The sequence below is a fragment of the Eumetopias jubatus genome, unplaced genomic scaffold (genome assembly GCF_037043125.1).
Source record: "Eumetopias jubatus isolate StellerSeaLion01/CBP00866 unplaced genomic scaffold, mEumJub1_p1.0 scaffold_7, whole genome shotgun sequence".
Lineage (NCBI taxonomy): Eukaryota > Metazoa > Chordata > Mammalia > Carnivora > Otariidae > Eumetopias > Eumetopias jubatus.
Window position 1 is genome coordinate 130,282,614 of NW_028274813.1, and position 13,540 is coordinate 130,296,153.

Sequence of the window (13,540 nt, forward strand, 5' to 3'; positions counted from 1 at the left end):
ATGACATGCTGCTAGATATCTACGTAGGTAAAATAAACTATCCCAGTGGATCAACAGGAGGACTTTTATTGCTTTGCTCCTCGAAAGAGATCACCTCCAAATAATAAATGCAATTGGAGTCGCCACCTGCGAAGCTTTAACAATTCACTTTCATTCTCCAAGACCAATCCAAGATCAGTTGACCTGGCCAAACCTGACAGTTAAGTAAAAACAAAATAGAAATCACCATCCTCACATCTGGAGCCCTACTTAATACCCATCACCCAGTGTGATGAGCACTGAGTCTTACACACAACTGATAAATTATTGAACACTACGTCTGAAACTAATGATGTACTATCTATGTTGGCTAATTGAATTAAAAATTCAATTAAATTCAAATTAAAAAAATTAAAAAATTGGGCACCTGGGTGGCTCAGTTGGTTAAGCGATTGCCTTTGGCTCAGGTCATGATCTTGGAGTCCCGGGATCGAGTCCCACATCGGGCCCCCTGCTCGGCAGGGAGTCGGCTTCTCCCTCTGGTCCTCTTCCCTCTCGTGCTCTCTATCTCTCATTCTCTCTCTCTCAAATAAATAAATAAAATCTTTAAAAAAAGAATTAAAAAATTAAAATTTTTAATTTTAATTTTAATTTAATTGAAAAAATTTTAATTTAATTAAAAAATTTAAAAAAATCAACCTCATACTTTCCCAGAAAAAAAAATTTGGGGGGGGGAGCATTAAATTTAGACATTTCTCCCTAGAAATTGTAATATCTTTGCAGTATTAGTTTGATAGCTAGGGGGAGCTCCATAGGCTTCAACTTGGCTCTTCTTACCTTAATAGCTCTTGTATCAAAATCTGGAAGGCATGTTCTTCCTGGATAGAGGGTATACGTAGCAACTACATGCTCACCAACCAGATAATTGATAACAAAAGGGTTTGTGATCTACTAAGACTATGAGAAGCATTTGTGAATCAAAACTCCATTTGTTTCTTGACCCTTGTAAGACTCTATTATGACCAGTGCAAAGCAATGGTACACTGAGATCCCAAGAGTTGATGTTACATACAGCCAGTGTCCAGTGACCCTTGGAAGATTTGAGTAGCTTGTTCTCTTTAGGGAGAAAAACAAAAAAAACCTGCTACATAGCTGAAGGGAAGTTCAATAAAAGATTTAATATGTGTATTTCTGACTTTTTTTTTTTTTTTTCAAAACCTCAAAGGTACTCAGTCTGAGAATCAGGCAATGAGATATGACATTTTGATCCAAATTCTATTCTCTCCAGACCAGGAGCTATTCTTCAATTGTAAGAACCATGGGAAAGGGGATTTCCACTTTGGAGAAGATGGACTCTTCCCAATATTTTTCAATATGGACTCTTCTCAATATTTTTCTCCGTTCCTCTTACTAAGTACAACTGAAAATCCTGGATGTCTCCTCTATTTAAAGGAGAAACAGAAAAAGCCACAAATACAGTTGGAGACTTGAACACCCCTGTCAACACTTGCTGAGACAACTAAACAGAAAATCAGCCCGTATAGAGAATGCAAGATACCCTCAACCAATAGGATCCAATTGACATTTATAGAATACTCCACCCAGCAACGGCAGAACACACATTTTTTTAATTGCCCGTGAGACACATATCAAGATAGACCATATTCTGGGCCATAAAACAAACCTCAACAAGGTTAGAAGAACCGCAATGATACAGAGTGTGTTGTCTGACCACAACAGCATTAAACTAGAAATCACTAATGGAAAGAAAATAGGAAAATCTTCAAACACTTAGAAACTAAAAACACACTTCTAAATAATACATGGATCAAAGAGGATGTCTCAAGGGAAAAAAAAAACAAACATTAATGTGCATGAAATTATGTAAACCCCTCATTCCTTCTTTTAAGCTCAGTGGGGTATGAGAGGCAGCTGGCTCATTCTATCTTTCTGGAAGATTCCATGCCCAGTGAACCTTCTAATGGTAGAGACACCATGGCCCTAATACTGACTCTCAGTGGGCACTTTTTTCCATATTACCACATGCAATAATTACATCAGTTATTTAAATATTTAAATGTGGCTTTCAGAATCCTATTTCTTAAGAGAAAAAGAAATTTTATTATCTTCAGCCACACCTCAGCCAGATAGACAATCCCAGATTGCCACTGTTATTCTATCCCCTTAGATTATACTGCCTTCAAGACACTCCTGGATCCCACACTGTAGATCACTGGGTGTAAGGACACTTGGTTTCATACAGTGGAGTCCAACTCTGCCTAAGGAGACTTGGTAACTTCCAGAACTGACGGGAAGCTGGATAACCAGGCTTTGAAACTCAGGTAGGTTGAGGAGAGACCAGACAACGGTAAGTATAAGCATCTTCTTCCACAGAACTATCCTTTTAGGACATTTCCACCAGCAACACTATCACTAGACCTCAACAGCATCATTGCAGGACCTTTGATGCTGCCATAGGCCCCTCCCCCCAAATAATGTTCCAACTCTCTCTACAGGACACGACCACTCCTTCAGGAATAAAAGTCCCAGACAAGAAAATCCATCTGGCCCCCATGACACCAAGTCAGGATTCACAACTGAATTTACTTGCTTTCACCCTAATAATTATGCTATCTTGTTTCCCAAGGATGGCCTTTAAGATCTCGGTAAATTAGAAGCGTGGAGGTAAATGATGGGTGGATGGAGGAGATGAAAATGATGGGCTAAAGAGGGTGGATTCAAAATAATCTATTATTAAATTCTTTATTTGCCTCTACCCATTGATTGGCAGAAGGGATGGAATGCCCAGGCCAAACTGACATATTTTATGGTGAAATTTACTGTTTTACCTTACTGAAAAGACCAGGAGTAGATCTGACTTTAATTGATAATTAATCAAGAGTTCAACGGTCCAGACCTTGGTTTTTGTCTGCTTCTCGGAATCCATCCCCGCACTCAGTCTTCTACTCCACATGGTGACAAGAAACCTGTTGCTTCCCTGGGGTCCTGGTCCTCTCAGCTTCAAGCCGAGTAATAAGAGGAAGAAGGGTCTCCAGGGTCTCTTTCATTTGAGTTCAGCAAACCCTCAGTGTTTCTCACTATGTTAGCCCGGGACACATTCCCTAAACCCTAACCTGTCACCACAGTCAATAAGATGTTCTGCATTGATTGGCCAGGCTGGTCCAACTCCTAACTTTTGGAGGGGTCTAGAGCAAGATTATAAGTAGAGGCCCATATAGTATATGTCAAATTATTTTAAAATTATAAATCAAATTATAAATCATTTGTATTTATATTCTATTATATTTATATTTTAAAATTATAAATCAAATTACATGTTAAATAAAATATATTCTACCCTCTTAACAATATACTTTAACAATAACCTGGGAGGAAGGTCTGCATTTAGAATTCTCAGACTCCTTAGAGGCCTGCTCTGGAATATGAGCGTCATGGAAAAGGGTAGCCTAAGGCCTGATGAATTCTCTTTCCTTTCTTGCCTCTGGCCTATGGCCTGATGAATTCTCTTTCTTTTCTTGGCTCTAGCCTGTAGCCATATGTACACATGTGGTCACTCTGGCATGCACATCCATACTTGGTCCACAATGCCACAAATAGCTAGCTATTAACCACCCAGGTGAGCACATACCAGCTGCCTTGTCCGCTCTCAGGAGAGGGAAGAGGCCACCAGGTGACTTGGAAGCAGGTAGAGATGTTTAGGCAGGCCATTTTGGGAATCCTGGATACTTAGATCTAGAACATGGACAAAAATGGGAAGTGGGGGGTCCTGTTGGGCATATTGACTGGGCTCAGTGTGGGTTCTCCACAGTGCAGATGAATATGATGCAGGAAGGCTCAAGCAGGACCCAAGATAGGGTCCTACTTGCACAGATCTGGGGGCAGTGCTGGGCAGAGGGTCAGCAACTTGTCCTTCCTTATAGCCAGGGGTGAAATCAACACCACAGGAAGCACAGGGCCATTGAATGCAGATCTAGGAGTGGTTCTCCAGAAAGAAATTAGAGACCGTCCTCGGACTTTGGATAAATGGGTATCGGTGGCCAGGAAATAGCAAATGCCAACTGCACTCATGACTTTAAATATGCTTTAAAATTGGACAGGTGTTTTTGGCTCCCACTTTGTTGCTCTTCTGGGTCCACTGTGGGTCAGTTTGGTTTCCTTCCAATTTAAATTTCACTGCTTGCCTCCGTTAGCCCCGTGCCCTTCCCCGTTGCACCAGTGATCCCGGGCTCTGACCCAGGCAGAGACTCCATTGGACTCTCTCACGGAACATCACCCCAGCCACAGCCCATTGCCTCTCATCCGGACAATCGTAACTGCCTCCTTATGGGTCCAGTTCTCTGAATCCTGTTTTTTTCCCTCACCCTTACACCGGACACTCTACCCCTCACTGCTGTTGCCTTCTATTAACAGACATTTTCTGTTCTGTAGTCAGAGCAAGAATCTTTTAAAAATAATTTTTAAAAACCTAAATGTTGCACCTGCTATGAAGACCCCTAGCCTTCAGGAAAACGCTGCCCCTCAGTGTGGCTGGCAAAGCCTGCATGGTCTGGGCCAGGTTAGCCTCTCCTCAAATACCTCTCTCCACTCTGCCCCAGGGCCCTCCCTCCCCAGTTGTGGGGGATTTCTTTCACTTCTTTGGATCTCTCTCTCTCTCTCTCTCTCTTTCCCTCCTTGTCTTGACTCTCTTATTTCCATAGTTTCACAAAGTATTTTCCCTCTCCTAAATCCATTTACATCTCTTTCCTTTTACTTTAATTAAATAAATACTCATCATCCTTTAGCTTTTAACAGAAAAGTAATAACCTCTGGGATACCATGCCTGACTCACCAATACAGGGTGAGTTCCCCAAATGCAGAACCCCACAGAGGATGCAGCCTCATGGCAAGTCAGATCATGTGTATAATGACACATTCCCTAAATTAGGCAAATTCACGAGGAATGGCATCTTCAGTTCTCAACAGAACTCTATGGGGTGCTTGGTTTTATTACTGCTTGGAAGATGGGGACTCTGAAGCTTAAGAACTTAGGGACTTCTCCAAGGCCAAGGCTACATAGGTAGCAACAGGAAGTGCCAATTTTCTCTCCAAATACCATGAACATCAGCCTATTATTTGCATCCCTGGTGTGTCCAAGCCTTCCCGACAGTAGAGAGATCATGGTTTCCGTAATTCCTAACACATCATCCTTAAAAGCCCAGGCTGGAGCTGGCTGAAGCTGCCAAGAAAACAGCCAATTAGTGCTCTCTTTGGGGTTCTTTTTCCTCTGTATTACTTCACTTCCTGAAGACTCCTTCCTTTGTTTATCCACTGAAGTTCAGCAGAGCCCCTAGTGCTTGCTCTAACATGGAATCGTAATAATTAGTCCAACAATGACAATTCTATTATAATTTCATTTTTATCACCGGAGATGCCCAGACACCTTGCCAACACTCAGTCTGTACCTTTGTCTGAAGATGGGACCAACTGTGGGAGGAAGTGGGAAGTCCCCTTATGGAAGCAAATGTTGTAGAAGAAAATTAGTATCCGGTTCCTGTCCCTTGTGCGTGCATAATATGTGGGGGTTAACAGAATGCACTTGTAATTTATAACTCTATGCTGACAGATATAAGCCTGGCAAAGGCAATTTTAGGGTGGGGAGAGGGATGATTGTTATCACATTTGGAGTGCTCTATGTCTCAGAAGTTGATTGTAAGTCAACTTATTCATGGCAATCAACTTGGAATGAAGGGTTCATGGGATGTAGGACTTCCGGTGATAAAGCTGGGACAGTCCAGAGCAAAATAAGATGCACTGCTTGCCTTACCTAACACAGACACCAGCTACGTACCAAGGTTTGGCAAATGACCTGCCACCTATTTTTGTAAATGAAGTTTTATTGGAATACAGCCATGCCCATCTAATCATGAGTGGTCTATGGGTCATGTCCCACTACACTAGCAGAGCCCACTAGTTGTTTAGAGGGAGACCGTATGGGCCACAGCGCTAAGCATACTTGCTCCCTGGCACTGCACAGAAAGAGTTTGTCACATCCTGATCTATATTTCACTCAGAAAAGATCTTGAAGACGATGTATGCAAAGATGTCTAAAGGTTCTGGGGCACCTGGGTGGCTCAGTTGGTTAAGGGCCTTACTCTTGATTTCGGCTCAGGTCATGGTCTTAGGGTGGTGAGATCGAGCCCCGGGTCAGACTCCACAATCAGTGGGGAGTCTGCTTCTCTCCTCCTTCTCCCTCTCTCTCTGCCCGTTTCCCCACTTGCGCTCTCTCTCTCTCAGATCAATCAATCAATCAATCAATCTATCTTAAAAAAAAAGTCTAAAGGATTCATCAGAGATAACCAAACCTACATTCTTTCACTTTATGATCAACCACCATAAAATGGCTTTATATAGTGAAGTTCTGATATAGACATCCAATTACTCCTTAATAAGAGGGAATGCTAACCTTTCACCAGAAAGACCAAGAGAACAGTTACTATTTTGTCTAAATTTTTATTTTCTGTCTAGGTTCTCTTTGTCCTGGGATTTAGCTTCCTGCTCTTCAGGATAGTTTGTAGATTTATAGAATCTGTCAATGCTCAAAGTTGTTTTTTTTTTTCTTAATTTTATTAAGTTTTTAAATTTTAATTCCAGTAAAATCAGCATACAGTGTTTATTAGTTTCAGGTGTACAATATAATGCTTCAACTATTCTATACATTACTCAGTGCTCATCATGATAATTGCACTCCTTCATCCCCATCACCTGTATCTCCCAACCCCCGCCCACCTCCCCTCTGGGAACCATCAGTTTGTTCTCTATAGTTAAGAGTCTGTTTCTTGGTTTGTCTCTCTCTCTCTCTCTCTCTTTTTTTCTTTGTTCATTTTTTTTTCTTAAATTCCACGTATGAGTGAAATCATATGGTATTTGTCTTTATTTCGCTTAGCATAACACTCTCTAGCTTCATCCGTGTCATTGCAAATGGCAAGATTTCATTTTTTTCAAGATTTTATTTATTTATTTGTCAGAGAGAGAGAGAGCACAAGTGGGGGGACTGGCAGGCAGAGGGAGAAGCAGGCTCCCCACTGAGCAAGGAGCCCAATGGGGGACTCGATCCCAGGACCCCAGCATCATGATCTGAGCTAAAGGCAGATGCTTAATCAACTGAGCCACCCAGGCATCCCAAGATTTCAGTCTTTTTATGGCTGAATAATTTTCCATTGTATATGTATACCACATCTTTATCTATTCACTTATTGATAGGCAATTGGGCTACTGTAGATAATGCTGCAATAAACACAGGGGTGCATAGATCCTTTCGAATTAGTGTTTTTGTATTTTGGGGGTAAATACCCAGTACTGTCATTATTGGATCATAGGATAGTTATAGTTTTAAATTTTTGAGTAAATTTCATACTGCTTCTTTCAGTGGCTACACCAGTTTTCATTCCCACCAACAGAGCACGAGAGTTCCTTTTTCTCCACATCCTTGTCAACATCTGTTGTTTCTTGTGTTTTTGATTTCTCAATGCTCAAAATTTTAGGATTTTTTTTTAAGTAGGCTCCACGCCCAGGCTGGAGCTCAATGTGGGGCTCCAACTCATGAGATCAAGACCTGAGCTGAGATCGAATCAGATGCTTAAACAACTGAGAAACCCAGGTGCCCCAAAGTTTTAAATATGAAGTTTTTAACGTGTAAATTTCTAGAGATGATTGTCTCCCAAAGCTATTCCTGCTATGATGTTGACTACTTGCTTTGTATATAAAAATGGACTAGAAGTGGACTCCCGTTCAAAATATAGTTTAGCCACTCACGAGTGAGTGGTCTTGAGTAGGTTCAACTCCTTTGGACCTCAATTTTCTTAACTGCTTAGTACAAATACTATTATGGTATGTTGGAAGAATTAATGTAGCCAGAGTACTAAGCACCAAAGTATACACTGTAAGCATTTAATTCATTTAACCTACTGTTTATTAACATCAGTTATTAATAACTCCTTAAATCATTACTTGGTCTATTATTCTGAATTTATAAACTTTTAATTCCTTCTTGGTGCCTGTATTAGTCAAAGTCTCCAGAGAAACAGAACCAATAGGACCCCCAGCTTGGCCTCAGCTGACAGTTCTCTTGTTTCTCTCTCAGGTAAAGGGACTGAGGACAAGTTGCTCATGATGGAGCCCCAGGGGAGGGACAAGGAGGCTCTGAGCTGGGTCTGCCAGAGAGATGTCAGGAGAGTGAGATGTGGTTTAATGAAATAAAATGTGGTAAACAGAGCCGAAAGAAGGACCTGCCCCCTTCCCAGAGACCCACTTCTGATACTTTGTGGACCAGAGACCCTCCTGGGGGCCATCTTGGGGGTTGTGGGCTGAAGATGGAGAACCACATGGACCACGGTGGTCACCCCTAGAGCAGAGTTAATCCCTTCCAGGAACACTTGGATTGAACAAGGACATGCTGACTTCACAGAAAATTCGTGAAATTATAAGACTCTGCCAGTTCCAACTCCTTTCTCCTGACTTACTAAGATTGGAATCCAGGTGTCTTAGTTAATACCTTTGGGGAGACCCTTCCAGTCCTGGGCACCTGCCTGCACAGAGTGGCCTCACACAAAGAAGAGGGAGCCTCAGAGGAGACAGATCCCTGGGACCTTTGTGGGCAGTGCCAGGCTTCTCTGTAGCAGAAGGAAGCTTTAAATCAGGAAAATGAGCCTCACTCCAGGATGGGGCCCCTACCACTCTGCCCTGAGAGAAAGGGTCAAGGCCTGGCCTTACTTTGACCCCCTAGGTTTCCTATCAGGCCACGTGGGCCTCGAGTGGCTGAGAACCTGGCTACAATCAGTCCTTTCCACCTCCCCCTTCCCCATGCCTGTACAAGTGAGATCACTTTCTATTTCAGGGCAAAGGTAGGGGGAAACTGTCTTCTAGAAGCTGGCTGGCCTCCCCCTCCCCCACCCCAACTGATCTGCTCTGGTTGTCAGGCACCTGTTTACCTTAGAGACAGAGCACCCCTCCCCCTCCCCCCAGGGTTCTGAGCCGTCAGTTGAGACCCACAGAACACTGGCCTTTGGAGACAGAGTTGTGGAGCCCTAACACAGCCATGGAGGGCCTCCTGTCTGCCATCACATCCGCTTTCCAGCTGGTCCTAGGGCCCCTGTGGGGTGCCCTGCTGGTGATTTCTGAAAGCTGGGGACATGTTTCAGTTCTCCGTGAGTTTCTCTGGGAGATCCTGACACGTATTATAGTACTGGTTTTGGCAGAAATGACACGACACATTTTAAGACGTGTGAAGGCGCTAGGCAAAAGGTGTTTGGCCCACGCTAAAGTCTGGGGAAAAGGTAGTGAGAATATGGGACCAATGACACAAGCTGATGATGCCCTAGGGCTGCCCAGGGTGGAGGCCAGTCTTCCCACATTACAAACCTTGTGCTTCTCAGCAGTAAATGCAAACTACTGTAGGCTGTCACTTCAGAATACCAGTGACTTTCTGAAAATGGCGCAGAAGACCCAGCCTCCTAAACTTTCCCAAGTGACTGGTGACAGACCCATCTTAAGAGTCTCAGAGAAGAATGGAAAACAACTTTGGAAGAAAATAATGGATGATTTGAACAGAAACACTCACGTTCTAGAGAGTCCAGAACTGCTCGCCCAAGAAATCGCGAGATGGAAGCAGAGACTCCAGGAAACGGAACAGGAGAAAGAAAGGCTGGAGCAGTCAAACGCAGGAATGCAGCAGGCTCTGAAAGATAAAATCAGCCAATTAATACCACTGGGTGAAAACCTTCAGAAGGCCATCCCCTGGCGTAATCTCCCTGGAGATCACTTGGGTCATGTCAACAGGGAAGTCGAGCAAAAGAGGGAAGCAGAAAATGACAATCACCCCATCCATCCGGCAGAGAGTGATCTGAAGGGTGTCATTGATGATGCTGATTCCAATGTGTCCCTTCAAACTACTGAAGAGAAAAATGAGGAACTAGCCAGACAACTGCGGGAAGAAAAGCAAATCAATGAAGAGCTTATGGGACAAATAACAGATCTTCGAGCCAAGGAAGCCTCTTTGCAGAGTGAAAATTCACAGCTTCAAAGTGAGATTCAGCAGCTGAAACGGAAGCTTCAAATGCTGCCTAAATTATTTCAAGAATACATCAGGGAAGTTGAGAGAAAATCATTGGAGAATGAAGCGCAGTGCTCAAACCTTAAGAAGAGTCTTTCCCACACGTATAGAAACATCGAGTCCGCAACTCAGATTTGCAACTTATACAAGAAGATGGCCGAAGACCTGCGCAGAGAGTTGGAGGCGAACACCGGGCACTATCTAAAGGAGATCTTCTTCCATGCGAATAAAGCTCAGCAGAACCACATCGCAGCTGTGATGAACGAGCGAAAATTCCAGGAGCTAAGGAAAGAAAATGATCACATCAGGCAAATGTTGGCCAGAGCCAAGTTCAACTTCCCTCCTTTCCCAAGTGGCCCTGTTGCTCCTGCTCCCCCACCGGCAGCCCAGAAGTGTCGGGGGACCCCCTGGATCATCAGCACCCCCAGGAAGGAGAAGAGCCAGGCAGTAAGGGCCCACACCTCCAGGGACACTGGATTTGACTGAGCTCACTGCCGGTTTGACTGAGCTCACCGCAACCTGGTCCTGAATTCCCACAACCACGGCATAACATCTGCATGTGTTTTCTGTCTTTAAAGTTATTTTGACTTATCTCTTTTTGATTTAGATGCTGTTAGTTAGTTGATATTACAATTGCTTTTATTCAAGTAGATTTAGCATTATAGTTTTCAGATAGTATTTTTCCAGTAAAGTGTCGTTTCCTATAATTCTTATATATTGTCACATCATCAGACCCTCTAGAATTAGATAATATTAAGTATTGTATTTTGATGTAAATTAAAGATCCACAATTACTTGAACAATTATTGACATTTGGCATGGATGCAAACATTTAAAATAACATTTTTCTATGGCATGAGCATTTTTGTATGCCATTTTGATACTCACGAGCATGTATTAGAAGTCTGTACAAGTAATTTAATACATACCTGAATAAGTTTTGATTTAAAAAAATTGGAAAAAAATCCCCTATTTCAACTTCATAATATTTTGGTTAGACTAGCTTTAAATTCATAAATTAGCTTAGCGGAGTTTAAAGTTTACAATTTTTTTCTCCTTTTGTTAACTTTTTAAACTTAAAAAAACTTTTTAAACTTTTTTCTCTTGTTTAAGATATTGTTTGCTCTTTAGACGTTTCTAAATTTTATGCAGTGAAAATGAAAGTTTTCCCTTGATGGCAAGCAAACACACACACACACACACACACACACACACACACTCACACACAGCCCACCATGCGGATTACAAGGCACTCTGAGTCGGTATGTCAGGAACAGAGGATAATATAACAGTAAAGAAAGGTGCAAAATTTTTAAAAAAATTTTAAAGAAAGAAAGAAAGAAACCATGATCACACAATTTGTATAATATGCAAAATATACCTAACTCATACACACACAATAGGAGAGCTGTCCAATGTATCAGATAGATGCTCAGCTTGTGGAAGGAGAGGGTGAGGAAAAAGCAGGGGGAGACTCCCAGATGCTAACAACAGGGGAAGCTCTTCCCACCCCTGGGACTGCCTGGAGGGAGAAGGGGGGTTTAAGTGGCGGACTGTCCTCAAGGAAGACAACACAGTCAGGGAGCAGGAAACCTGCTCCTCGCCCCACTCTTCTCCTATTTGCTACAGGTACACATGAAAGCCATCAGAGGGCGTGGGAGCGCAGGCCAGGGAAGTGCATGGCACTAACTTGGAGAAGGACCAGCGCACTTCAATCTCTACAATCTAAAGTGTGTGTGTGTGTTACTGCATCAATTCATATCCGTTTATTTAGTACAGACAGATCTCAGAGATCGTGCAGATTTAGTTCCAGGCCACCACAATAATGCAAACGCCACCATAAAGCAAATAATTCAATAATTAATATTTTTCTGGAACTCATTTTTTTTCTGGTTTCCCAGTGCACACAAAAAGTTACGTTTATTACACTACACTGTCATCTAGTAAATGTACAATAGCATTATCTCTAAAAAAATAAAATTAAACCGTGTTTAATTAAAAAATGTTTTCTTGCTAATAAATGCTAACCGTTACCTGAGTTTTAGCACGTTGTGATCTTTTAGCTGATGGAAGGGCCTTGCTTCAGTATTTGCTGACTGATCAGGGTGGTGGTTGATAGAAAGCTGTGGCAATTTCTTAAAAGAAAACAACTACAAATGTTGCCGCATCAGCTGACCCTTCTTGTCACAAAAGACTTCGCTGTATCGGGCAGCGCTGTGGAGGGATGTGAAGAAATTGGGGCGCTGTTGGGTGGGAATGTGAAACAGCACAGCTGCTGTGGAAAACAGTGTGGAGGCTCCACCAAAAATTAAAAAGAGAGATACTATATGATCCGGTAATCCCACTTCTGAATATGTATCGCCCAAAACTGAAATCAGGATCTGAAAGGGGTATCTGCAGTTCTGGTTTCGTAGAGCACTATTCTTAGTAGGCCACGAGAGAAAGCCATCCAAATGTCCACCAACGGATGGATGGATGGGCTCAGAGAATATGGGATGAATGAGTAAAGAGAATGTAACATTATTCTTAAAAGAGAAGGAAATTCGGTCACACGCTATAATATGGATGAACCTTAAGGATAGTATCCTATGTAAAATAAGCCAGTCATACACACACATGCACATACCAGATATTGTCTGATGCCTCTTATATGAGATCTCTAAAGTTGGTGAAAAATAAAATAAAAAATAAAGCGGTCCAACTCCTAGAAACAGAAAGTGGACCCGTGGCTGCCACGGGCTGAGGAGTGAAAGGAATGGGGTGGTTATTGCCTGGGTATAGAGTTTCAGATTGGCAAGATTAAAATTTTTAGCGATCTCTTGCTTAATTATGTGAATTTAGTTAATAATACGAAACTACCAAACTTAAAAAGAATTAAAAGGGTACATTTCATGTCATGTGTTTTTTACCACAATTTGAAAAAAAAAGAAAAGGAAATGTGAGTTTTGGGATTTGAGGGGTGGGGAATTAGACTTGAACTCTGTCTCAGACCAATGACTTCACCTCTCTACAATTTTGGTTGAAGGAGTTGATCGAAATAATTTTTTTTTAAAGTTCTAGAGAGCAACATTGTTTTTTTTTCAGATTTTATTCATTTATTTGAGAGAGAGAATGAGAGAGAGAGAGAGAGCACATGAGAGGGGGGAGAGTCAGAGGGAGAAGCAGACTCCCCGCCAAGCAGGGAGCCCGATGTGGGACTCGATCCTGGGACTCCAGGATCATGACCTGAGCCGAAGGCCCGATCTAAATAATTTTTAAAGGTTCTACCCAGTTCCAAAATCTAATTGCTTTATAATATAAACAGAATATCTTAGCCATTGACTCTAAGACAAAGTCCTTTATAGTACAAAATGTTGACCTCCTTAGCTTCCAAAAAATCCCTCCACTACACCTTGTCAATTGTATCAGACAAACAATCAGTTCACATTGGACGCTCAGTGAGCAGCATCTCAC

General features: G+C 42.2%; 1 protein-coding gene across 24 annotated transcripts in view; it reads right to left on the reverse strand.

Annotated features, from left to right (window-relative positions):
• The window catches only part of LOC148163991 (uncharacterized), a 75,924-nt gene that overhangs the window by 22,403 nt on the left and 39,981 nt on the right, over positions 1-13,540 (reverse strand). For 11 of the 24 annotated variants that reach the window (XR_015768609.1, XR_015768607.1, XR_015768603.1 and 8 more), the window contains one exon: positions 9,596-10,369. Coding sequence is in view for 5 of the 24 variants with exons in the window: in XM_088024954.1 (XP_087881080.1) it covers positions 9,596-9,712 (117 nt within the window). In the remaining 19 variants the exon portion in view is untranslated. Of the gene's footprint in view, positions 1-9,595; positions 10,370-12,121; positions 12,302-13,540 lie in introns of all 24 variants that reach the window. The other 13 variants (XR_015768602.1, XR_015768601.1, XR_015768600.1 and 10 more) reach the window with 5 other exon arrangements.